General features: G+C 36.9%; 1 protein-coding gene across 1 annotated transcript in view; it reads left to right on the top strand.

Annotated features, from left to right (window-relative positions):
• LOC122808732 (cocaine- and amphetamine-regulated transcript protein-like) overlaps positions 1–27,760 on the top strand; it is a 73,227-nt gene that overhangs the window by 2,180 nt on the left and 43,287 nt on the right. The window contains exon 2 of the mRNA XM_044079729.1: positions 254–334. Coding sequence (XP_043935664.1) covers positions 254–334 — 81 coding nt within the window. The remainder of the gene's footprint in view (positions 1–253; positions 335–27,760) is intronic.

The raw sequence follows: 27,760 nt of genomic DNA, 5'->3' as shown, positions 1-27,760 counted from the left end.
GATTTAATTTTTATTGTAATTGCATCTCCTATGAAGATATTTAATTGCTACATATGTGTTTGTGGAATACACTGAGGTTATGTTACCTTTTGAAAAATAAGTTGGGTTCTGAAAGGTAAGTTGCAGATATAATAAAACTTTAAATATTTATTATTGGTAATCATGTTACTAGGTTCCTTATTTTGTATGAAATATAATATGAAAGAAATGAGTTTTTGCACACATTTTGTAAAACTAGCATATATTTTCTTAGGCAGAAGCACTGGAAGACATCTTAGGTAGTGCTCAGGACAACAGAGTTTATCTGGAGAAAAAAGCAAGTCAAATTCCAAGGGTAAGTAGACATGACATTTTCCAGTATGTGTCTGTCATATGTGATGAATGAGTGTAACACAAATACAAAAACACACAAGCAGTCATATGCGCATAACTATGATTACTTTTTCTGTTATGCTAGATATACTGTTGTAAAATCACTGAAAAAGGTTATATAGAGTAAGATGCTGGAGAGTGAAAAGCAGAAACAAATCTGACATACTCATTTTGAAGTAATCAATAGCAAGTCTAAAGAATAAAATATAAGGCAGGCACATTCAGAGGCTGAGGACTTAAACACTTTTACCCTTGTGACATTGTTTGGCTAGGAATGGTTGGCCTTGCCAATCCTGAGGAGAGGGTATGCATTCTGACACACCTTGGTGTTGACTTGTAGTGTAGGCTGGGTATGTCAAATTAATGTTTTTTCAAGGAACAAGTTAGCCAAGTTAGTATACAAACTGCAGCAAGACCTTTGCCATGAAAACACGCTTTTCCCTTTCTCTCACCTTTACATTTATCTATTTTTAATATCGTTTGTACTTCCAAATGTGTTTGGCCATTTGCTGTCTAATTAGTTTTTAAGATATTCCATAGTCAGAATACTAAAAGTTACTTAATGATTTTAATTAGCAAAACATCTATTAGTGCTTATGGGCCAGTATAACTAATTACGTTTGTGTCGACTTGTGTTTTGTTTTTCATTCTTTTTCTTGTCCTTTTATCTATATTATTAATAATTCTATCAGTAATTATAGGTTTGCAGAACAAAGTAATGTTTGCTTTTTAATGAGATGCAGATGATGCCTAAAGAGCATGTACTTTTCCTTGCAGTGAATTTCAAAGGTTTAGATTAAATGCATACATGCCTAATATTGACAGTGTAACTGGGAGTGAAGCTAGTAAGAGAAAAGTGTAAAGCCATCAGGTGACCGTTCAAGTCAAAGCTGGAAATGAGGCATGAGTGACAGGCTTAATTTCAGCAGCTACTGCACAGCAGCTTGCCCGTTCAGAGGTAAGTACTAGGCTAGCTGCCTTTGTAAGCCATTTCAAGCTTAGCCTGGTTCCCCTTTAGAGGTGATAATCAAACTCTGCACCATCTGTCTGTCTGTTAGGTAAACACTTAGCCATTATACCAACCCCACCTTCCTTTGCATTACGTTGTGCAGGTAACTAGTGCAACAGTTGCTCATGCTATAGAACAGAGTGCTTTCTTCATTCTCCTAGAGATGTTACGGTACCAGCCTTGAGACCAGAAAAAAATGTGCATTCTGAGGTGGGATGGAGGGATGAACATGTAAGGGAATAAAAGCCACTAACATCTAAAAATATTGTTTCTAGGACATTATGCATCTCATTGCTGTTTAACTACAATTCTGGACTGTTCCTAATCACTTCATGACACCCATGCAGACCGGAACTGAACATTCGACTGCTGAATCCTACACTAAGGCACTGTACGAGCACATCCACTCATGCATGAATCATGCCATTCCAAATAGAACCAAGATGCTCTCCTCCAAAAAAAAGAAGTCAATCTGGTGGTCCCCTGCCATAAACAAACTATACAGCAGAAGGAAAAAAACATTGCAGAAAAGAGGAAAATCCCAGGATGCAAAATACTCCCTTACCAGCCTCAGTAAGAAGCTGCGATCCCTCATAAAATCCTCCAAAGCTAGTTACAAAAATAAAATTGCCAAAGATTCCAAGGACATCCATAAGGCATTCTATAGTTATGTCAAGAATCTAAATGGCAATGCTCAGATCTGTTCTGAGCTACAACAGAATGACATTAAATATACAATTCCCAAGGATATTGCCAATATCCTGGCAGATTGATTCAGTGCCAACTTCACCCCCCTCTCTCCCCTTAAAGGGCTCAGCTCAATACCAAAAGATTGCCAAATTCCAGTAATCATGGCCACACAGGTAAAAAACGCACTCTCCAAAGCTAAGAATACAGCATCCATGGACCAGACAACATCCTGGGCTGTGCACTACATGAACTACAAAATGAACTGGCACCTCACCTAAGTGTCATGTTTAATCATAGCCTCACCTCAGGCTTTGTGCCCAATAAGTGGCACACAGCTACAGTTATCCCACTTCACAAGGGGAGATCCACCTTGGATCTCAGGAACTATTGTCCCATCAGTCTGATGAGCCAGATCTGTAAAGCCATGGAACGCATTATGACGGAACTTATAAACAAAGACATTGGCAACCTTCAAACACTGGACCCTACCCAGTTCGGTTTTATAAAGGGCCGATTTTGTCTCTTCAACCTGATTGACTTCTTCAAATCAGTATCCAGAGCCATGGATGAGGGTAAGGTGGTCCACACAGCCTATCTGGACCTCACCAAGGCCTTCAACACCATTCCCCACTCTGGAATCACAGATAAACTTACTAAGCTGGGCATTAATCCCTACGTCACTCGATGGGTTGCCAACTGGCTTACTGACAGAACCCACACTGTAAAAGTAGCTTACTCAAAATCCAGCTCCAGGCAAGTGACAAGTAGAGTACCTCAGGGTTCAGTCCTGTGACAGCTCTTGTTTGGCATCTACTTCTCTGAAGTACAGGCCAGCAATAAGGGACTCTGGCTAACAAAGTTTGCAGATGACTGCAAACTGGGAACCATTATTGAATCCCCAAATTATGTGAATATTCTACAAAAGGGCCTTACAGAAACAGATGCTTGGTGCCAGAGCCATGGGCTCAAGCTCAATGCCAAGAAATGTATACTTATCCCCTTTGGGAAAAAACATGTACCCATGAATTACCACATAAGTGGCAGTACACTAAACACTGAAAGTGTGATAAGGGACTTAGGCACACAAGTGGACAGTGGTCTCACCTTCAATAACCACATCACCACAACAGTCAGGAAATCCTTCTATGTGGCATACCTCATCATTAAGGGCTTTTCATCCAGAAAAAAGGAGGTCATTGTCCCACTGTACTCATCCCTCATTCGACCCATTATAGAGTACAATGCCCCGTTTGGTATGTACCTCACAAGACATCTGCAACAACTGGAAAGGCCACAGAAATACCTCACTAAAAGAATCACAAGCCTAAAGCAGATGCCCTATGCTGACCGTCTAAAAAAACTCCAGCTATACTCTGTTGCATATTACCTGCTCAGAGGCGATCTCTGCTTAACATACAAGGCCATGTCAAACCCAGAGCTGTTGGACATGCTACACTTAAAGAAATCCCAATCCCTCAGAGCCACACGCTCCAAGGATCTAAACCTGGTCATCACAATGAACAAAACATGCTGGAGGGATAGGTTCCTGACCCAGAGACTCCCCATATTCTGGAATAGACTACCCATATATGTCAAGCTGAGTGCCTCTTTGGCCCTCTTCAAAAAGAACCTTGACGACTGGATGGGAGATAGGAAATTCACCCCAGGGATCACTTCAATTGCCCTGTTAGACAGGGGACCATGGAAGTAATAGCCAGGGAATTGTTATGGTTAGGCTTGTATAGGCCCTAGGGCCGATAGCCTAGTACCAACCTATGAACCTATGAACAAAGAAAGTGACGTTCTCAGTGTTGCTCCAACAATGAATGGGGAAAGAGTAAAAAATTGCAAGATGAGGAGTCTAGAATATAGAAACAGTGCTCTTGCTGCTATGTGTATTTATATGAAAAAGATCTATGTTCAACTGACAGAGGAAAATCCATGGAGAAAAAGAAAGAAAGAAAGCAAGAAAGAAAGAGAAGATTTGTTATTTATTTCACTGCATGGTCATGTTGCTGATGGCACAAAGTAGGAAGGGTTGTAACATTCCTTTTAACAATAAGCATCTTAGAACACACCTATTATGAGTTTACTTTTCACTGCTGCATTGCCCAGAGTAAGTAGCACTTCTGATTGAAGCAATCCTGTTATAATTAACTCTTCTTGAGCATATTCAGAGAAGGCCATTCTGGTAATTAAAGCCAGATATGTGTCTGTGCTTATAACAAGTTTGAGTTATCACAATACAACCACAAGCAGGATGGGGGGGGGGGCTGTGAGTAAGTCATGGCAGCAGTACTTTGCATCTGTGAAAACAAAGATAAAAAAATAATAATTTCAATGAGATTAAATAGGAAAAGATTAACAGCAGAATAAGTGTTATTTGTATTCCTTATGGATATATCTGCATATGAGACAAGTGTGAGCAATAATTCAAATGCATTTAATCTGAAACTCTAGCTTTCACAGATATTTAGTAAAAGCCCTGTAGGTAGTATATGGTAAATAAGCATATTAGTATAAACTGAGAACTTTTCCTTAAAATGATAGAAAATGAATAAGTAGTGAAGCAGATAGTACTGTCACCTTAAAACAAGAGGTTCCCCAGTTTGATTCTCAGCTGGGGTGTCTTCTGTGGGGAGTCTGCATGTCCTCCCTGTTTTCACATAGGTTTCTTCTGGGTGCTCTGGTTTCCTCCCACATTCCAAAGACATGCAGTAGGTGGAATGGACATTCTAAATTGGACATAGATGGGAGTGTGCGTGTGAGTGTGTGGTGTGGAAGAACTACCATGGCAGGGCTAGCCACCCGGTGATATAAACTTTGGCTCTAGAGGATTATCATTGCTGAAGTGACACCCTGACCCCCATGTGCAAAAACTGGATGTATTGTGGATGGATGGTAGGAAATGAATTTAATGATTTAACTAAAAGGAGAACAATTATGTGCCAAGTATCTGTGGTCCCAAAGATCTCAAAAAGGAAGATGTAAGTGAAGAGGTCAGCAACAGGAACAATTAAGTGCCAAGAGGTATATGAATGTTTTCAAATGAAAAAAACAAGATTCATTTTTTGATATACAAGTATCAGAAGGAAAACAAATGCCTATTATCTGGAGCAGCTCAGACATACTGCGTTGTTAGAGTTACATAGCTTATAAACAGAAACGGTTTTAGTTTAACTCAAGTCTGTGAAAAAGGCTCTTTCATATCTGTTTTCCTTATATGCTGTGTTATACTTTCAGTCCAGGTATGAAATAAATAAAAAGGAACACAAGGATTTTAAAATAACTGCACACCTTTTTAAATAAAAAATCCAAACTCGATTGAGATGAATAAGTACTAATGAACTAAAAAGTGTCTTTCACTACTTATTCATATCAATAAAGTTTGGATTTACAAGCAACTCTATCCCTGAAGTCTGAATGAGCACATAATTCCTAGGACTAGTTATCTTTTTTTCTATGGTGGACACTCAGTGAGTGCTGCTCCCTGATATCATATGTGCCCATATTTCATTTCTTGTTTATTTTTCTCGCAGTTCTTACTGTGAGAATATGATTGGACCTCTGGGACCCTCTACTGTCACTTGATTCTTCATGCTTTTAGTTCTTATATGAACATACAGAATATCAGCATGAGACTGTGAAGAAAAAAAGGTGACTGTAATGGACGACTTTTCTGCTCAACTCCATGAGATTTAAACTTATACAGCATGATGACACATGCAGTGTTCTTGTGAGCATGTAGTAATTATGACTTGACAATATTGTAATTAGGATAGTGTTGACTAAACGGATTATTAGCATGAGTTAGCACTAATTAACCTCCTTGCTTATCATGTCTTAGTGGGGTTAAATATTTTACTTCCACCTCATTTGTACTTATTGTTAGCATGGTTAGATACTCAGTGGTACATATGTATCATCTGTAATGTACTTGAATTTATATGTCTTGAAATATCTCTAGAGGCACATGTTCTGTATTACTCTGCATTTACATATCCTGTAATATCCCTGCTTCAATATGTGTTTAACCTTCTGCATTTAAAGGCATGCCCTTAATTTTGCATTTTATGTATACACACACACACACACACACACACACACACACACACACACACACACACACACACACACACACACACACACTCACAATAACAAAAAAATAATCTGTATTGCATTCTGAACTGGGCATTTTAAATTTAATTGAGCTAGGAATGTAGACCTTGAGTCATTTTGCAGAAATCTATTTTGTTCCCTTGGCACATACTCTGACATCTGTTGCTTGAAATATATTTAAAGCTATAAAGAGAGATATGCCGCAGAGATTCTTCAAAAAGTTGTTTGCAACTGCAGACAGTCTGCACTGCAAGTTAATGAATAATGACATGCTGTGAAGTCTGTTTTCAACTCAAAGTAACTTTTTAATACAGTGTGGGTGCGTGCACACACACACACACACACACACACACACACACACACACACACACACACATACACATACAGACACACACGCACGCAGTGCACAACATGCACACACACACACACACACACACACACACACACACACACACACACACACACACACACACACACACACACACACACACACTAAAGTCCTTTCTTCCTTCCTCCCAGAAGCAGCCCCTTTATATGTGTTGCTTGTTCTTTAGTACTGTCATTCACAGTAATTCCACTGTACATGTAATAAAGCAATTGCTTCCTTGTAACCATGCTTGTTAAAAGCACTTCACACATTAAGGATTTATTGTAAGTAGTTCAAAACATGTCTACAAATCCACCTTGTGGCCTTAACAGCAATATAAATCCATAATGAAATGACCACAGCACCCATCTGTGATAAATGAAAGGTTTTTGTGGCAGAGGGAGTTATTAAATTCAAAACCTGAATGCAGCCAGCATTAAGCGTCAGGTACATGCAACTTCCTGAAGCAGTAATGGATCAATTTTATAACATGAATGTGAGATTTTAGAAGCAGACTGACAGAAGTCCAGGCATTGTCCTAGTCACTCACTTGCCTCAGAAGTGCTGCAAATGGCTAAATCACTTGGACTGTGAAATGTGACTGAGCATAAAGAAGGGAGTTACTGAAAGGTCTAGAATAGCATATCTGTCTAGAATATTACGGTGGCTGACATGGGACTGAGGAAAAACATGCAGTAATGCATTAATAAATACAATGGTCATGAGTCATGAACACTACCTGGTTCCCTGCCTCATTTCTTTATTTATTTACCACTTTTGTACTCATGTAAAATTCTAGCCTTTTATCTATTTCCTCTGTTGGAACCACTTTTCCATCCACCTGCCCTAGGCTATTTGTGCTTTACTGTCAGGTTGTCTATTGTGCACATTTATTTTAGCTGTAAACCTTCACTTCCGCTTAACTGACTGGATATCATAAGCTTATACCATATTTCATTGCATGTACTTTTCCTGCACGGTCAGTTTAACATACATGATGTTATAAAAATGCAAAGGCAAAGTACTCTGTACATGAGCGCTCTGCTTACTTATTACCGTACTTTACTCCTTGAATGTTTATACAGTTTATTCTTCGTATCTTGCCTTTCTTTTTATATTTAGGATTTTTTGTTCAAAATAAACCAATTTCTAGCTATTTACAGTATTTACAGTGAAAAACACACACACTGAAATGATAGGCTAGATACTTGCTTAACTATTTAACAAAATTAACTGTATTTACAGAAATCTATCCAGTGTTCAGTGAGGATATAATAGAAAAAGAATTAAGACTAGCACCACTAACCCCACTAACCCCACTAACACCACGTTCTTCAAAAATAGAACTTTGGTCACCATGTTTTCTCAAAGTATCCAAGACTGTTCTTTCTCAGGGACTTTTAACTGATCTGTAGTGTCTATCTCTGAACAAAATAAAATAAATATATTAAACCTAGTAAAATGATATTCATCCAGGTACGCTGCCTTGTGTATCATATACAATATAATTTATTTATTCTCTGACAGTCTAATACCCATTTAATTCTATATAGCATGGTAGAGAATCCAGTGCATACCCATCTGTCAGTGATTCAATGCAGAGAAGTCAATCTGGACTGGATGCCAGTCTATCACTGGATACACATACATTCAAACCACACATACATCTACATGCAGGCAAATATAAGGAGTGCCAATTCAACTATGGATTATTTCTTGGATCTGGGAGGAAACTGAAGCTTATGGCAAACCTACAGGAACACATGGAGGACATTGAGATTTTCTACAGAAGAAAGATTCCCATCTAAACCACTGTGACATAGTAATTGTAAATCCTTTACCACTGTATCGCCCACTTATACATTTTATGAAATATTTAACTTAGAGAGACTGAAGTAATCTCAGTTTGCATTCAGATGAAGGGAAATATGTTGCAAGATAAACATATGTATTATATATATATATATATATATATATATATATATATATATATATATATATATATATAGTTCCCCTTCAGAAGATCGAACGGCTGAAATCTTGAAATGCATATGGTCAAAACCATATACTCGAAATTTCAGAAGTTTGACCTTCTGAATGGGAATCAGCATACAGCGCAGAATGGGAGATTTCCCTTTCTGTGCTGTAGTGTGATCTCGGAGTTGGAATAAATAAGTAGGGGTGTATGGGGGGTGCAGGAGGGCTTGCCCCCCCTGCAGAAACATTGTTTTTTGTTTTGCTGTTTGTTTTTATTTCCCATTCAGAAGGTCGAGCTTCTGAAATTCGAGCATATGGCTTTGGCCATATGCATTTTGAGATTTCAGCAGTTTGACCTTCGGAAGGGGAACCATATATATATATATATATATATATATATATATATATATATATATATATATATAATACATATGTTTATCTTGCAACATATTTCCCTTCTTCTGAATGCAAACTGAGATTACTTCAGTCTCTCTAAGTTAAAATATTTCATAAAATGTATAAGTGGGCAATACAGTGGTACAGGATTTACAATTACTATGTCACAGTGGTTTAGATGGGAATCTTTTTTATGTAGAAAGTCTCAATGCCCTCCATGTGTTTCTGTAGGTTTGCCATAAGCTTCAGTTTCCTCCCAGATCCAAGAAATAATAATTGCTTTCTGGGAAAGTCCATTGGGCTGGGAGAACCCATTTTCAGTGGAGGCCGGGGAGAAAAGCTCCACAGTTCAAGAAATTAACAGTTTGAATTATAAAAAATTTAAATTACAGAGAATAAGTATATACAAAATGTAAAGTAAAAACCCATGAGAGAAATATGCAATAGTATAATCTGAACAACCAGAATAAAGTAAGGATCTACATAGTATAGCGTCTCTATAACTATATGCTTATAAATGGTCTATATTAGAACATCGAAGTTTCAGAACTTCGAATGTTCTAATATCGACCCCTAATAAGTGAAAGCTGAAAATAGCGAAGTTTCAGAAAACTGAATTCTTTCCTACGGAAAGAATTTGGTTGTCCGTTCCTGTCGCTTCGCTATTTTCAGCTCTGTGGTGGAAAGTTACAGGTCGGGTTCAGTTAAGTGTGCGATTGTGTGGACATGAGGGTTAGGATGGGTTAAATGAGTTAGGGTTAGGGCATAGGTCAGGTAAGTGTGCGAATGTGTGGATGTGAGGGTTAGTGTGGGGTAGGTGAGTAAGGGTTAGGGCATGGGTGAGGTGTGTGTGCGATAGTGACGGACCTTAGGGTTAGGGTTTGGTTAAGGTAAGTGGGTAGATAGTTGTGTATGTACAGTTTAGTGTAGGTTTAGATGTAATATTTTAGGTGTATGTGTGTGGATTGCTGTTTGTTTGGTGTGTTTGTGTGTATTTGTTTTGAAACAGCAAATTTTTTCCCTAGGAAAAAAATTTGCTGTTCTGAATTTTCGATGTTATCAGTTTTCGGTTACTAGGGGTTGATATTAGAACATTCGAAGTTCTGAAACTTCGATGTTCTAATATAGACCCACTTATAAAACATAAGGACATAAAAAAGCAGTGTGACCAGTTTTATCACATTAGCATACACATAAACATGAAAGCATGATAGAGCAGTATGTGCAAATTTGTAATACATGGAATGTGATGATTGCACCTGAAAAAAAGAAAAAAAATTATTTTGTTATCAAGAGTGTTGCTTAGATATAAGAAACTTGCAATCCACCTTGCCATTAATAAGGATTGCATCACCACATAGGCAGCACCACGGATCTGTGTCAGAAACTTATAGGTAACTTTGAATGCTGTTTAAGATACTTTGCATTATGACACAAGCAACAAAGGTGTGGCAGAGTAAAACATGTCACAGCTTTCAAAGCTGTTGCATGATAACAGGTGAACCGTGCTTCTCTCCCCTGTTTGTGTGACAGTGAAAAGTGTCACACTGCTTTTAAAGCTGTCAGTCTCTATGGGCTCCTGTCCTTTTTTTTAAGTAATAATATATTAGAGCAGCTATAACCCCACAAGTATTACAAAAATGACAAGAATGTCTGTGATCAGAACCATTTATTAATATATTCTTGAAATGTATTCAGGAAATTTACATCTCAAGTTTTGCCATAAAACTGTATTTCTTGAATCCATTTACTGAACGTATTAACCATTTGGTTATGATTTATGACACAGTTGTGATCTATGTTATTGTAATAAGATGCACATTTTGGCAGTGTATCACATAATGCCACAAATAATGCAAAATGTTCAGTTAATTAACCTTGGTATAGGAAGGCAAGAATTAATCTTCTGACAATTGGGATGACCAGTCAATCATAAGACAGCTAAAGTACAGAGATATAGGGAGTAACCAGAGAGCTATTGTTCCAGAAAGGTAATAAGCAAAGTCTAGAAAACACTTCTAGAAGATTGAAGGAGGTGTGTCAGACAATATGCACACAAGAAAGAACTTGGAAAGCACAGGAATGTGGTAAGCACATCAGACTTCAGTTAACTGTAAACAATCAGAGGTTTGGTTGATAGGCTGATGCATTCTAGAACATGAAACACCATGCATTTTTCCTAGTGCATTTAATCAACTCAGTAAAGTGGAAGTAAATGTGTTAATATTGCTCAATATTTTTAGCTGACAAAGGAGATTCACTACTTCTACTTATTTCAGTCACAAGGTTCCTATCTGATGTAAGGTGCCAGGGTGGTGCATACCACTCTGTGAAGTGATGAGCTGTAGGAGATAGAGTGAAGTGTTAACAGCCTGACAATATTATTTATTATACCATGACCCCCCCCATTAATATTCCAAAACGTGCATGCTGATTGGTCAGCGTGCACGTTGTAAATCGACTTATACTAATGGAAAAAGGTCCGGTCGCCCGGACTTTTTCCATTAGTTAAGTCTTTTTTAAAACAATGTCTCGCTATGTTAAAGGAGTTTAACATAGCGACACAGGTTTTAAAAAAGCAACAGAGATCTCCGTTGCTTATTTTAAAGCTGTCTCACTATGTTAAACTCCTTTAACATAGTGACACAGTGTGTAAAAAGCAACGGAGATCTTGCTTTCTCCATTGCTTTTTTTTTTTAAACCTGTCTCGCTATGTTAAATGGGTTTAACATAGCGAGGCAGTTTTAAAATAAGCAACGGAGATCTCCGTTGCTTATTTTAAAGCTGTCTCGCTATGTTAAACCCATTTAACATAGCAAAACAGTTTGTAAAAAGCAACAGAGATCTTGCTTTCTCCTTTGCTTTTTTCAAAACTGTTTCACTATGTTAAATGGGTTTAACATAGCGAAACAGCTTTAAAATAAGCAACAGAGATTCTCTGTTGCTTTTCTTAAAGCTGTCTTGCTATGTTAAACCCATTTAACATAGCGAAACAGTAAAAATCAACGGAGATCTTGCTTTCTCCGTTGCTTTTGCCCACAGCTCTGATGTACTGCGTAGGTATGCACAGTACATCAGAACTTCCGCGGAATACCAGACAGCTGCAGAAGGGTAGCAAGGAGGCATTATACAATGCCATTATTTAAGAAAAGTAATTATTTTTTTTCTTAAATAATGTCATTGTATAATAGCAATAACCCACTTCTGGGTGTGGGTAATGCTAGATTTACCCACGGTTGGCTTTGTTTGGTCCCGAGGGTGAAACCACACCGACAGTGGGTAAATCCAGCATTACCCACACCCAGGTGTGGGTTATTGCTATAGTAAGCATGGCTTCATGTTATGCTTGATTGTTGACTACTTTAACGGATCAGAATAGCAGCGTGGCATGTTCTGGATGCCAAGCTGAGTATAGATTTGTCTGATTTATGATAAATTTGTATTAACTTTATCAATAGAAGTTGTAAGGATATAAGTCAGGATTTAATATTAAGGATAAGATAGTGTCTGGCCATACAGAGGCTTCCTGGCATTTGACTGCATTTCTTCACCAACACGTTTATGTGCTCCTCTAAGGAGAGTGACTCATCCAGGACAGCTCCAGTCTGAATATATCTAAGTACGGAATATTGTCACCACTTCTTGTTTTAATTGTAAGAATTGGAAAGTAAGTGTTTTCATAGTAATTGCTACTAAAGGGTGAAGATTTGCTTGCTTTAAAACCAAGGTACCAGTCACAAAGTAATGTTTTCATGAGTGAAAAATGAATCTTTGGTTGTTTTTTATTCATTGATGAGTACTGAGTGATCACACAGGACTCTGTGTGATAAACACTAAGAGGTTACCACAGTTCTCAGGCAAAGAATTCACATATACTTTGAAGAACAGTGATCTTAGACTTGACCTATGAGAGAGTCCTTCATCAGCCTGTAACTCAGTGGACTGTTCTCAAGCCCCTAACTTGGTATTTCCTAAACTTCAGGTAATTGTTAAGCCAGCTTCTATTACAGATAATTAGTATATAAGGACCATATGGGTTGTCGGGCTGAATGTCCCAGATCTCAGAACACACTGAACATCGCTCGGTCGTTGTTGAGTATGTCTCTTATGAGGTTACTAACTATAAGTAGAGTTGTATGAATAGGGACAAGACTTTATAAAAGACACATTGTGCCTTTTGATGATGCTATCTTAGCTATTGCATTGGCTTTGTGTTATTAGGTTCAACTGACATGCTCTCTTTATGGAGTGATGTCAGGGACAGGGGTATGATCTTTTGATCTGCATCACTGTCCTGAATATTAATATTAATTTTATTATTTTATTTATTTATTTTACATTTGTTGACCGGGAGTACCTGACTGAGCTAAAGCCCTTTTTCAGCAGAAGCCCAGGGAGAAAAGCTCCAAATAGTACAAACAATTTTACAATTCCAGGGTAGTTTAAGAACACATACAGTGGTACATAATGCTTAAAAGACAAATGTCAAAAGAAAAAAATGATAACAGTACTGTGATAACTATTACAAATATAGTTGCACAAGACGTTACATGAAAAGCATTGGTAGTTTGATATTTAGACTAATTGTTAAGTGATGCATGAACTGCACCAGGATCATAAAAGGAGTTTGCAGTTAAGGAATGGGAAAGAGAGTGAAGGTTTGGCTAGAGGACAAAGGAAGGAATAGTTTAAAAAGGCTAGAGAATGATTATGAGAGGGAAAAGTAAGGAGAGATGGGAAGGATGATTAGTTTGTTAGAACAGATATATTCAGGGAGGCTGAGAGCAGTTGCAGGTCCAATGCCTTTTAAAGTACTCTTCTGTGGCAGATTTAAATTGCTTAGGATATGTAAGAGATCTCATTTCAAGTGGGAGTTTGTTCCATGCTATAGAGGGGTGGTATCGGTATATGTTACAACCAGTTTTAGACTTAAGTTTATAGATATATAATAGATCTTGGGTTGAGCTCCTGAGATGCCTTGTAGGGGAATAGTGGGAGATGAGGGAACATAGAGCTGGATAGTAGGCTGGCTGAAATAGAATGGAGTTTATGATTTGGAGATGGGAGAGGAGCAACTGGTGAGGGAGTTCAAGCCAGTTTAGGTATTTTAAGGAGAGACAGTGGTGGGATTTATAGGTTTGTTGAGCTGCAAATCTAGCTATCTTGTGATAGGTTGACTCAAGCTTAGTAAGTAAGGTGGACTTGAGATTTGTGAGTATTTGGGAGCAGTATTTTAAGCATGGTACTAGATAGGCATGTGTGATGGTGAACCTGGCTTCAGCGGTGAGAAATTTTTTATTTCTATACAGAAGTCCTATTTTCTGATGGGTTTTTCTGATACAATTATTTATGTGAAGGTCGAATTATAGCTGATCATCAATTGGAACGCTGAAGAGTTTTGCGCTTTATTCAACTTAAATATGGGTATTGCTTAGGGACATTATGGAGAAAGAAGATTTGATGTGATTGACCATTTTGGGGAGAAAGAGTAACCGTTTTGTTTTTTTAGGGTTGAGGATGAGCTGATTATTGGAGAGCCAAGTCTCAGCTGAGTTGAAGAATGACTGGGTAGCTGTTAGAAGTTCAGAGGGAGAGTTGGCAATGGTGATGATTGTAGAGTCACTGGTGTACTGGACTATGGAAGAATGTGGACAAGAAGAATAGAGTAGGTTGGTAAAGATATTAAAAAGTAGTGGTCCAAGAATGGATCCTTGGGGGACACCCATTCTTACTGGGAGGGGAGTAGATAGTGCAGAGTGCCATCTCACTGATTGCAGTCTGTCAGTGAGATAGCTGGAGAACCATGCAACTGTATCTGGGGAGAAGTTGAAGTCAGATGGTTTGTTCAGCAGCAGAGAGTGAGAAACAGTGTCAAAAGCCTTTGAGAGGTCAATAAATACACAGGAGATAAGCTTGTGATCATCTTTGGCTAAAGAAATAGTGTTGAGAAAGGATAGTACAGCTGTGGTGGTACTATGTTTGGGTCAGAACCCATGCTGTGGAGGAGTGAGCAGCTTTTCCTGTATGAGATATTGGATAACTTGTTTATGTATACATTTCTCTAAGACTTTTGATAGGGGGAGAGGATAGCAATAGAACTGAAATTGGAGATTTCTGAGGAGTTACCTCCTTTATGAATAGGTAGAGTGTAGAATTTTTTCCAGATTGATGGAACTTTAGATTCAGAGATTTAGTGATTGATTATGATAGATACAGGTAGACCAAGAGAGTGTGCAGCTATCTGGAGAAAATATGAAGGAATATTGTCATCAGATACAGAGCATAGTTTTAACTTGGAGAGCAGAGATTTGAAGTAGGCAGTGGGAACATATTTAAGGGAGAAAGTGTTTTGCAGAGTTAGTAGTTGGAGAGGTTCAGGGCAGTTAGGAGCATTGGTGTAGGAGGAGTTGGAGTTGGGGTTAAATAGGTTGGGTATTGATTCTATAAAATAGATATTGAAGATGTTAGCTGTCTCTTTAGGTGATTTGTCTGGGCATGGATTGGGAAAAGTAGGGTTGCGAGGGTGTAGTATATGGTTTTAGGATCAGATTTTAGAGTTGCTGGGGGGTTGATGTAAAAATCTTTTTTGTCTTTATTGATGAGTTTTTTGCCTGGTTTCTAAGTTCTTTATACCTTTGCAGGTCAGCAGGGAGTTTAGATTGTATCCACATGTTTTCCAAGCCCTATCTCTGGCTTTCATGAGGGTGTGAGTAGTTTTAGATAGCCAGGGGGAAATATTTGCTTTTATCTGTACTTTCCGGAGTAAGTCTAGTAAGTTTAAGATGTGAGAAGGCAGACTGCCTGATATGACTGATATTACTATTACTAATACTACTACTACTAATAATAATAGTAATAATAATAATAATATGGATGAGGTTGATTGGTCTTAAGAGAGTATGGATACTAACACAGCTTCTTTGGGCTGTGATCCATGCCAGACTAACACAAAAGGTTCCATACTATACCACTGGGGAGCAAAGCTACTATGCCCCCCACCACATGATTTGGGGGGGCTCTGCCCCCCACACACCCCCTAACTATACTAACTCCAAGATCACTCCAAATTGGAGAAAAGAGCATAATCCACATAATGCCAAGGGAAGTGTTTCCCTGGGTTAAATCGGCCGTTCGAGACTTAGGTTTCGATATTACAAGATCGATCTTTAGTTACTCGATTAACTAAAGTTTTGATCTTGTAATATAGACCTGAAATGAGCAGTTCCTCTCTCCTAAAAGAGAATACTAATAGTTAATAATTCACCAGTTTTGTGCAATTAACATAATTATATATTATCTAACCACCATCAATACCCTTTTGAAATTTAATAATGCAGTTCTTAACTCAAAGAAATGAAGCAATGCAGTTTAAAATGTCTATACAAGCAAGTATGCACCTGCAGAAAGAAATGTAAAATAAAAACAATTTGAACAGATAGCATTAGAAAAAAACAAAATTACTGACTGAAAATTATAGTAGTCTAGCCTCCTCTGAGTTTAGGCAGTTTGTCTTCTCAACTATATTTCACAAAAAACTTAGAGGAACACACACACACACACACACACGCACACACGCACACACGCACACACACACACACACACACACACACACACACACACACACACACACACACACACACTCACACTCCAACTGAGTGACCAAACTTAGCAGCTGCACTTTTTTAAAACGAAAGAGACACATTTATTCTAAGAGTTGTCCTGGATTGAAGCATCACTTGAAAAGGTTCAGTTAGCAGTGACTTAGATAAAAACCTTTTTTTTCTGAATTAGGCAAACAAGTCCTAAACCTACTTAAAGCACTGGCTTAGAATAGTAAATCTAAATAACTCCCTCAAGGCAAACCAGAAAGATCCAATCCCATGTAAGGCAAAAAAAGGTTTGGCAGAAAGAAGGCTCTTCAGATATGTATACTTTATTTATTTATTTTATATTTATTTTGCATTTGTTTACCAGGTAATCCGACTGCACAAAAAGTCCATTTTCAGTGGAGGCCTGGAGAGAAAATCTCTATACAAACAACAGACAAGCAAAAAACATAGGACATATAAAAGAAGAAAAACATTTCCATATTGAAATGTGTGGAGAGAACGCCTTTAAATACAAATCAATTAGAAGCAGATAATGTGTAATATATATTGCATTTCTAGATCCAAGAAAAACAGTAACAGAAGTTTAAGTATCATAGTTGTAAAAATATAATCACAAGACAAAGTTTGTGACAAAAACAATTAAGGAACAAGCAGGTTTACTTTATAAGGATCTGTTGTATTTCTAGTTTTGCACTTCCTAGTTTTGCTGCATCTTTACTGTAAACACAGTTATAGGTTTTATACATTTTTTTATAGTTTATATATTTTTCCACCTTTTCCTTAGGAAACAACTGCAGATTTTATACAGCTTTTTACGTTTTGCATTTTGTTGCATTTTCAACAAATAAAATAATTGCAGGTTTTAGACATTTTTTTTTATAGTTATAAGGCACTTCACTTTGGTTATAAATAACAACCATTGTCTGTGGTCATGGATAGACCCAGCAGGTTTCCAAACAGATGGTAGATGGGATACTAATGCTCAATATAATGAACTCTTTAGTTTTGCATTTTTTATTTTCAGTATGGTTCAGTGGGTCGCTAGTTGGCTGAGTCCACACAGCTGTATTGAGAACTGGATCTATGTTTTTATCACACTTACACCACCTACAGAAATTATTCCTGATTTTGCCATTATTCATAAGCAAGGTTGGGACACATATTTTTTTTTCATGATTCCTTCTGAGTCCATCTGCCTAATAATGCTTATTCATTCAGTAGACTTTGAATTCTCAGAAATGAGTGCATTCTCAGGAAAGACATCTAGACAGTGCCAGTAGTACTAGGAGCAACAACAACAATAAAAATTAGAATTGTACTTAAATATGATACTAATACATGTAACCCCAAATCATTTGCAGAAGGAGACAATTTTGGGTACATTGCAAGTACTGAGAAGAGCACTTTTGGCTAACATTAAAAAATGAAACAGTACTAATTTCATGAGCTCTGATTTTTACCGGACTTAAGAATGGGATACACTCCCATCAAGGTATATATAAAAAAAATCTAAGCATTTGGTGAATTTAAACGTCAACAGTGTGATGAAATCAGCAAGAAATGTTGAGTACTGATTTCATCCTCAAGGCTTGGTGAGTACCTTCATATAGTGCACCCTGTTTATACAAAATATCAACAAGATGATACTGGTATATGGACTGTATTTTATATATAACGGAGAGAGTCAGGTTAGCAAAAACAAAAAAAAAAAAGAAAACTGAGTGCATGGGTCCCAGGGTAAAAATGTATCCAATTCCTGGCAAATGCACTGGTGATATGATGCTCAGACTCTGGAAACACCCCTATGCAGGGTTAGGCCATGCTGTCAGTGGCCTCTCCATCACAGAAGGAAACATCAGATAATAAAAAAATATAGTTCAAGCAACAGACAAGGGCGCAATAAAGTGAACTGTGAGGGTCACTAAGAGTTTTTGTATTGTTTGCTTTATGCAACAAATTCAGAATTTCCACAACACTGATATATAGCGTTGGCAAGAAAGAAATTAGAGAAAAGAAAAATAATTGTATCAGAAGAACTGTTAAAAGCTACAGATACAAACTTTAGGCCTTTAATAGAGCAGATCAGATGAGAACAATGCAATTAGATTATGTGACTGAGAAAATACTACAAGAAAAAAGAAAAAAACAGGTATAAACATCTTTGTATAATGATTTAGTGCTCAAAAAAAATATTATATGCACATCCTGAATGGACACCAATCTGGCTAACAACAGAAACAAAAACATACTTTTAATTGTGTTGAAATACTAAGTCATCCTAAGAACTCTAGATCAATAAATTGCTTTCCAACAATATATAAACTTTATAGTGGAATTGATGCACATAGTTTATAGTCACATAAAAATCAATTAATTATGGCAATAGAACAGATTGGTGATAGAAGGAAATCATATTAAATAAAATATCATTGTTTATTAAACAAAGTCATTAAAACTATTAAAAATGTTTAGAACCTATGCATGGCATGGATAGCTTACAAAAAAGCATTTTATAACATTCTGCCATCATGGATTATAGAATGCTTAGATGTATAAAATACATCAACCACTGATATGTTACATTGCAGTCACTATGAAACCATGGCAAATCGCTTTACAAATTATTATCAAAGGGATAAAGGTCTAAAAGGGAATATTTCAGGGTGATTCTTTGTCACCTCTGCTGTTTTGCCTTTCCCTTAACCTACTGAACTGTTTACTTAATAGACTAGGCTATAGTCACAGCTTAACTTACAGAAAGGTAAGGTATGAGGTGTAAAGATGATAGCATCTTGCAGTGTCCCAGCTGTAGGAGACTGGAAGGTTTAAAACATATTATAGGTTCATAGGTTGGTACTAGGCTATCGGCCCTAGGGCCTATACAAGCCTAGCCATAACAATTCCCTGGATATTTCTTCCCACAATATTTACTTCTCTGGACCCCTGCCTAGCAGAGTGACTGACATGATCCCCGGGGTGAATTTCCTATCTCCCATCCAATCATCAAGGTTCCTTTTGAAGAGGGCCAAGGAGGCGCTCTGCTTGACATGTATGGACAATCTTTTCCAGAGTATGGGGAGTCTCTGGGTCAGGAACCTATCCCTCCAGCATGTTTTGTTCATTGTGATGACAAGGTTTGTTATTAACAACCCTTGCAGGTCTTGAACCCTGGACCATGCACACCATAGTCACTGGCCTTTCTACCAAGTCATCTGAGTTATATAGGGGGAGAAACTAGATGATTCATTGGAGTGTATCTGCAGTAGTCATAGAACTTTAATAATTATTAAGGATTTTGTTCTCATCTGTATTGATGAAACATGAAGTACTGAACATCGAAATAGATTTATAAGACCAGTAAAGATAAGTTCTGACATTACAACAAACTATGATACATTAAAACACAAGAGTGGTAAGGATAACATGAATCTGAATGTATCTTATAAAAATCAAATGGAAGATAGTACTATTATCAGCTGTGATTCATTTCTTTCTGACATTACCACATCTGACTGTAGCATAGTGTCCACATCAATTCCTAAAAAATGTGAAAGAATAAGAGAAAACATTTAGTTAAGAATAAGAGGAATGACATAGGTATTAAAGATAAATCGAAAAGTGAAAAAAGAGAGTTGAAGTGACACAAGATGAAAGCAGATTAGATTTAATACATGATGCTAATATAATAGAAGTAATGAATAATGTGCTTATAGAAAGTTCTGTTAATATTGAGAATAAGCTAAAAAAAAAATAAAAAGAACAACTGGGGGAATTCCACCTATATCTAAACTGGTTACTAATGGCAAACTGTCACATCTTATGGATTCAGTGAGAGAGTGTTTATATGGTGAACAAAGTATATGTAGCAGGGATCCAAGTACAAGTATTAATAGCATAGAAGGCAATGATATTTTAGTCATGGGTGATTCTATGTTGAAGCACACTGTCACTGTTACAGTTTCTTCATTGCCTGGTTTGAAATTATGGCATGTTGATGCATTATTCACTAGCTTTCTTAAAGGTAGTACTAAACATATATTGATTCTTATTTATATTGACACAAATGATTTGATGTTTACACCACTGAATCATAAGAAGGAAAATTTAGTTAAGATTTTCAAACTATTAGAAAAAGATTCTATAGAAATAATTTCCTCCCCAAGAGAGAATGATTAACTATTTACTAGGGGGAACATGTTTAACTGTGTACAAAATATCAAGTTAACTTAATAAAGACATGGAAAGAGTTTATCACTTTTGGGTGTTTTCAAGTGACTCATATCATCTGAGTGCATATGGATCCAGGTTTATAGTGAGGAAATTTTCAGATATGATCACACTGTTTTTAGGATAACAAATTATTACAGAAGTACCATTGCTAGACCTAGCAGCTCTATGAAAGGATTCTTTGCTAATGCCCAAAGTATAAGTAACAAATATGATGAGTTAAAATGGATCATTCATTCTGTGGGTTATCATTTAGTCATAGTTGTGGAAGCCTGAAATATACCAGGATTAATTTTTCTGGGTTATAATAAGTATGAATATTTGAGGAAGAATTCCAGTGGTGGTGGGATATTAATACTAGGTCATGAATCCATTCTAACTTAATATAACAAGACAACTTACTGGAAATTTCTTTGGTTGATTTACATATTGCAGTGGAAGCAGTTAAGATTATGTTTTGTTATAGAACACCAAAATGGATAATGATATGCATATTACTTTCTTAAAATATCTCAATAAAACTTTATGTAAGGGTAACATTATTTTGTTGTGTGATTTTGATTACCCAGATAAATTCCTTTTCTTAAATTTTTTGGAAGTGATTAATATTCACAATTTAAAGCAGATGGTTAGGAATATATGTCAGAATGCTTGACATGGTACTTGGTAATAATAATTGATTAATCTCCAAAGAGGAAATTGGTTTACAGCTGGGAAAGCCTGACCAAAACTGTATTGTTTTTAATGTACAATAGTGTAAGCTAACTGTTAAATTCAAGAAAAGATATAGAAGTGGGGATTATATGACTATTAAGGAAAGACTAACCGTGGTAAATTGGAATTTTATGAAGATGAGAGTTTGCTCTATGGTTATTACATATGAGAAAATATATTGAAAGAAGATGTTAAAATGATAAGTTGTAAAATGAAAACTCCTTTTGATGGAGAAAGGGTCTTTTTAAAAAATATAGAAGGAAAGGGAAATGATTTAATATTTATAAACAATATCCTACTAGTTTAAATAAATCCAAGCTTAACTGGATAAGTAAGGATTTTCATAGAAAAATACTCAAAGACAGAAGGAATTATGAAATGTTGTTAGTTACAGATATGTTAACTCTTTCAGAAAAGTTAAAAACACTGTCAGAGCAATTAGTGTTAATGGGAATACTATTTTAGATTCTGCAGACATAGCTAATGAATTTAATACATATCTGTTGAGATATAAGCAATAAGAATCTAAATACATCTGGAACACTGATATACCAAATTCAGTATGTACCATCTATATGTATGAAATTATAGATTTTTTTATGAAAATATCAACTGAAAAACTACTCAAGAACTGGTAGGCATAAAAAAATAAAACCAAAGAAACCAAGAATTACACCATGGGTCTATACAAATCTTTTTGTTGATTTGTGTGGATCCAGAGCATAATTCTCAGTTTATTTAAGAAATTATAAAATTCAGCTTCTATTAATTTGAAGGAGGAATTAGGTTCTTTATTGCCAGGTATCTTTAATTCATTATTGAAGAAATCTATTGTTCGTTATTCTTGGAAAACAGTTAATATTACACCTATACATAAAAAGGAAATTGTGATGAAGTCTCTAATTATAGTGCTGTCAGCCGTACTTTTATTATTGGCAACATTTTTAAAAGGCGTGTCTCTGACATTTTACAATCAGAGATAAATAATAAGCAATTGTATGACATCAGCTAACATGGGTTCACTTAAGGGAGATCTACCCTAACAAACCTTACTGAATTTTATGATTTAGTAATTACTACAAAGAGCTTAGGTTTGGGTTGGTTGGTTGCATACTCCAATCTGGCTTTTGATCTATTGCCATTTTCTATTATTTATAATACATTAGTTATGTACACTTGTAACTCTTACTTGATTAAATGGATTGCCAACTTGATGGTTGGAAAAAAACAGCCAGTAACATTTGATGGTTGTAAATCATGTTATTCCACTGTATTTTCTGGTGAACCCTATGGTTCTGTATTGGGACCATTACTATTTTTGTCATCAACTTTCCATAATAAAAAAAATCTGTTGGTATAACAGGTATGGTGGTGATTCAAAGCTTGATTTTACTGTATTAAATAATAATGATTATTACAATAGAAATACTTTTTATTAGCAGAAGTGTCTAATTGGGCAAAAAAATTATGGAATATAATTTAGTACTAATAAATATATTATGTGCTGTGGAAAACAAATACCACAATCCCCAATATACATACAGGGTTTAGACCTGTTGGGGGTGAATGTATATTTTCAGTATTTTGAAATTAGGTGATTTGTTCTCAGTGAAATGAAAGTCAGTCAAATGGGTTTTAGGTGATGAGAAGTAGGCCCATATATATATATATATATATATATATATATATATATATATATATATATATATATATGGATCACCTTCATTTCGTCGACAGTTCATTTCACTGACACTCAACTCATCAGGCACAATTCACTGGCACTTCATTTCACCGACACTTCATTTCACTGACACTCATTTAATCGAAAATGATATATGGCCTATTCCCCATTGTAGAGCAACCCTGGAGTTAGAATATATAGTAAGGGGGGTGTGGGGGGCACAGCCCCCCACAATGGGGGTATGGGGGGGTGAAGCCCACCACATACTGGGATTCTATAATGGTTTGTTGGTAATAGTTATTCATTGCACTTCTAAGAATGCATCTGTGTACTGTAAAACTTTTATGATATGTGGGGGGCTGTGCCCCCCACATCCCCCTTACTATATATTCTAACTCCAGGGTTGCTCTACAGTGGAAAATAGGCCATATATCATTTTCAACGAAATGAGTGTTGGTGAAATAAAGTGTCGGTGAAATGAAGTGTCAGTGAATTGGGCCTGCTGACTTGGTTGTCATTGAAATGAACTGTCAACGAAATGAAGGTGACCTATATATATATATATATATATATATATATGTATATATATATATATATATATATATATATATATATATATATATATATATATATATAGATATATATAGATATATATATATATATAGATATATATATATATATATATATATATATATATATATATATATATATATATATATATATATATATATATATATGTATGGGAACAGAGGTGTAGCCATCTGGCACCTGCAGCCATTTCCCAATCTGTCACCCTTCTAACTCTAGCTGAGGAACAAAAATGCCTTTTCTTTTAAACTGTATTAACTACTTGCTCCATTTGTCAGTGCTAAAGTGTTGTTATGAGGGTTAAAGAGCTCTTCACTTCTGCAGTCCTTGGCAGAACTTATTGGTAAACAAAACAAAACAGACAAAAAAACACATTTTACTTTAAACTCTAGAAACTGCTTGCTACATTTGTAGTAAGCAGATGCTATGGTCCACATGTGATAAAGTACTCTTCAATCCTGAAATTCTAAGACAAAGCTTACTAAAACAAACAAACAAACAAACAAATAAACACAAAGTCCTTTTTTCTTTTATGCAGCATATTGAGTGCTAAAGTGCTTCAAATACTGGCATCAATTTTTGAATACCAGCAGTGCGCAAAACAAAGATTGGGATCTGCAGATCGCTCTCCCTGAAATTTTTGCACCCGGTGTGGCTACCTCCTATGCCCCACTTTAGCTATGCTACTACTTGGAAATAGATGAAGGGTCAGCAGTAAAGGACAGTCTAATGAGAGCAAAGCTTAGTAGGAATAAAGGAAACAAGAAAGAACAATATAATAGTCAGAGGAAAAGGGACAAAAGTAACATTAATCATTGCAATAGCCACATCTAGTGATTATAGCCTCCTGCATTCTAAGAGACATGACATAATAAAAATACCAGGATATACAAGCAGAAATTAGAGCTGTATGGTATAAAGAGACAAAGATAGTTCCTGTAGTAGTAATACTAGGAGAAACACAGCTACTAGAAATTAATTTCAGTGGCATATTAAAGTGTGCCACACCACTGATACACGTAACTCCATATAAAGTGCAGAAGGAGTATTACTGAGATCAACACAGTTACTTCAAATGAATTTCAGTAATGTACTAAAGTGTGCCACACCACTAATACACGTAACTCCACATAAAGTGCAGAAGAAGCATTCTGGGTACATTGCTGATACTGAGAAGAGCTCACCCAGCAAACATCAAGATTGAGGCAATACTAATTTCAAAAAAATTTAAACATACCTTGACTAAGGAATGGGGTCCGTTCCTGAATCAAGGTGTTAGAAACTTTAAGAGTTTTTGGAGAAATTAAACAAAGTCAGAAACACGATGTTGTAGTGCCACAAAGGAGAGATGAATAGTCTTGGATGAACTCAGGAATAATGATTTTGTTTGATATTTTAGCTTATTATTAATATAGAAAATAAGTACGGTTCATAATATGTAGTATTAGCTAGGTTTGTCTTAGTGCATATTTTGGTCATATTGACCAAAAGGCATGCATTACTTACTAAGACATTGCTAGATGCTATCATAGTAAATAGAAAAATGAAATAGAAATTTTTGCACCAAGTGTAAATACTACGCATTAGGATCGTTGCTATTTTATATACCACTTTAACCTTTTGTCATTTTAAACCTATGTATATATATGATTGTAAAGTACTGGATGCAAGAGAAGGCATTCCAATGTTGTTCTGTGTCATAAGTGGTGTTTCTAGACTTTCACAGTGCTATAATTCAACAAAATTGAACTTATAATGTAGCACACATATGTTCATGTTTGATTTTCTGTAAGAAAAAAACTCAAATATGTTAAATGATTCAGAAAAAAATTTGGAAGGCCTCATGAACTGCCATTCTATTCTGTCTCTTGAAGGTTACTAGAGGTTACTAGAGGTGACCTTCACCAGGTATATAAGACGAATAGGTTCATAGGTTCATAGGTGTGTACTAGGTTAATGGCCCTGGAGCCTTTACAAGCCTAGCCCATAGGACTACCCTGCCATCGTGCCACCTGACCTTACTTCCCAGTGCCTCTGTCTGTCTGTAGAGCCACTGGAGTAATCCCAGGGGTGAATTTTCTATTTCCCATCCACTCATCAAGATTTCTCTTGAAGAGGCCAGTGAGGTGCTTTGCTTGTCATGTATGGGAAGTCTATTCCATAGCATGGGCAGTCTTTGGGTTATGATCCTGTCCCTCCAGCAAGTCCTTCTGATTGTGGTAATGAGGTTGAGGTCTGTAGAGCATGTGGTGTGGAGGGATTGGGATTTCTTTAGATGTAGCATTTCTAACAGAGTTGGGTCAGACATGTCTTTGTAAGTCAAGCAGAGACTGCCTCTAAGTAGGCGATATGAGACAGAGAATAGTTAGAGTTTTTTAAGTCTGTCCATACAGGACAAGTGTTTAAGGCCTAGAATCCTCTTTGTGAGGTACTTTTGCGGCCTCTCCAGTTGTTGCAGGTGTCTAGTGAGGTACATGCCAAATGGGGCATTGTACTCGATGATTGGCCTAATGAGGGAAGAGTAGAGGGAGACAATGACCTCTATCTTCCTGGATGCAAAACCCTTAACAATGAGATGTGCCACATAGACAGACTTTCTGACCACAGTAGCAATGTGGTGGTCAAAAGAGAGGTTGCTGTCAGCCTGTGGTCCTAGATCTCTTATAACACCTTTTGTGTTCAGTGGACTACCATCAATATAGTAATTCAAGGGAACCAGGTTTTTCCCAACGTGAATGACAACACATTTTTTGACACTGAGCTTAAAGCCATGGATCTCACACTAGTCGTTGGTCTCATTGAGGCCTTTCTGTAGGATGTTAACATCACTTGGGGAGTTAATAATAGCTCCCAATTTACAATCATCTGCGAACTTTGTCAGCCAGAGTCCCTTTGTGTTGGTCTGGACTTCAGAGAAGTAGATACCAAACAGGAGAGGACCCAGGACTGATCCCTGTGGGACTCCACTCGTGACTGGTCGGCAATCTGACTTGGAGTCAGCTACTTTCACACTGTTGCTTCTATCTGTGAGCCAGTTTGCAACCCACCTAGTGATATAGGGGTTGATGCCTAGCTTAGTGAGTTTTTCTATGATTCCTGAGAGGGGAATGGTATCAAAGGCCTTGGCCAGATCAAGGTAGGCTGTATGAACCACCTTGCCTTCATCCACAGCTCTTGTGACTGACTCAAAAAAGTCAACCAAGTTGAACAGGCATGATCTACCCTTCACATAACCAGACTGTGTAGGATCCAGAGTTTGAAGATTCCCTATATCCTTGTTTATTAGGTCCATGATGATGCATTCCATGGCTTTGCATATCAGACTCATCAGGCTAATGGGGTGATAGTTCCTGGGGTCTGTAGTTGCTCCTCCCTTGTGGAGAGGGATGACTGTAGCAGTGCACCAATCGGTAGGGACAAAGCCTGAGGTGAGGCTGTGATTGAACAGGGCACACAGGTGAGGTGCCAGTTCACTCTGTAGTTTATGTAGAACACAGCCAGGGATATTGTCAGGTCCCATAGAAGCTGTATTCTTGGCCTTGAACACTGCTGGTTAACCTGTGCAGCAGTAATACTGGGTGCTTGGCAATCTACTGGTATTGTGATTGGTCCTTTGGAGGGGGTGAGAGGGGTAAAGTTGGCACTGAATCTGTCGGCCAGTATATTGGCAATATCTCTTGGCTCAGTATAGGAGGTACCATTGTGCAGTAGCTCAGACAAATCTGGGTATTGCCGTGGAGATTCTTTACATAACTATAGAAAGCCTTGTGGTTGTCTTTACTATATGCTGTAATTCTGTTTTCATAGCTAACTTTAGAAGATTTCATGAGGGATCTCAACCTTTTGTTGAGGCTGATAAGGGAGTTTTTCCACTCTTGGGACTTTGCCTTGTTCTGCATAAGTTTCCTCCTTCTGTTGCAGAGTTTGTTTATGGCAGGTGACCACCAGATTGGCTTCCTTTTTTTGAGGCGAGCATTTTGGTTCTATTGGGTATGGCGAGATCCATGCAT

This window comes from Protopterus annectens, chromosome 8.part0 (assembly GCF_019279795.1).
Source record: "Protopterus annectens isolate FY-2018-M chromosome 8.part0, PAN1.0, whole genome shotgun sequence".
Classification (NCBI taxonomy): domain Eukaryota; kingdom Metazoa; phylum Chordata; order Ceratodontiformes; family Protopteridae; genus Protopterus; species Protopterus annectens.
The sequence above is the reverse complement of the archived record's forward strand: the minus strand, read 5'-3'. Positions and strand labels throughout refer to the sequence as shown.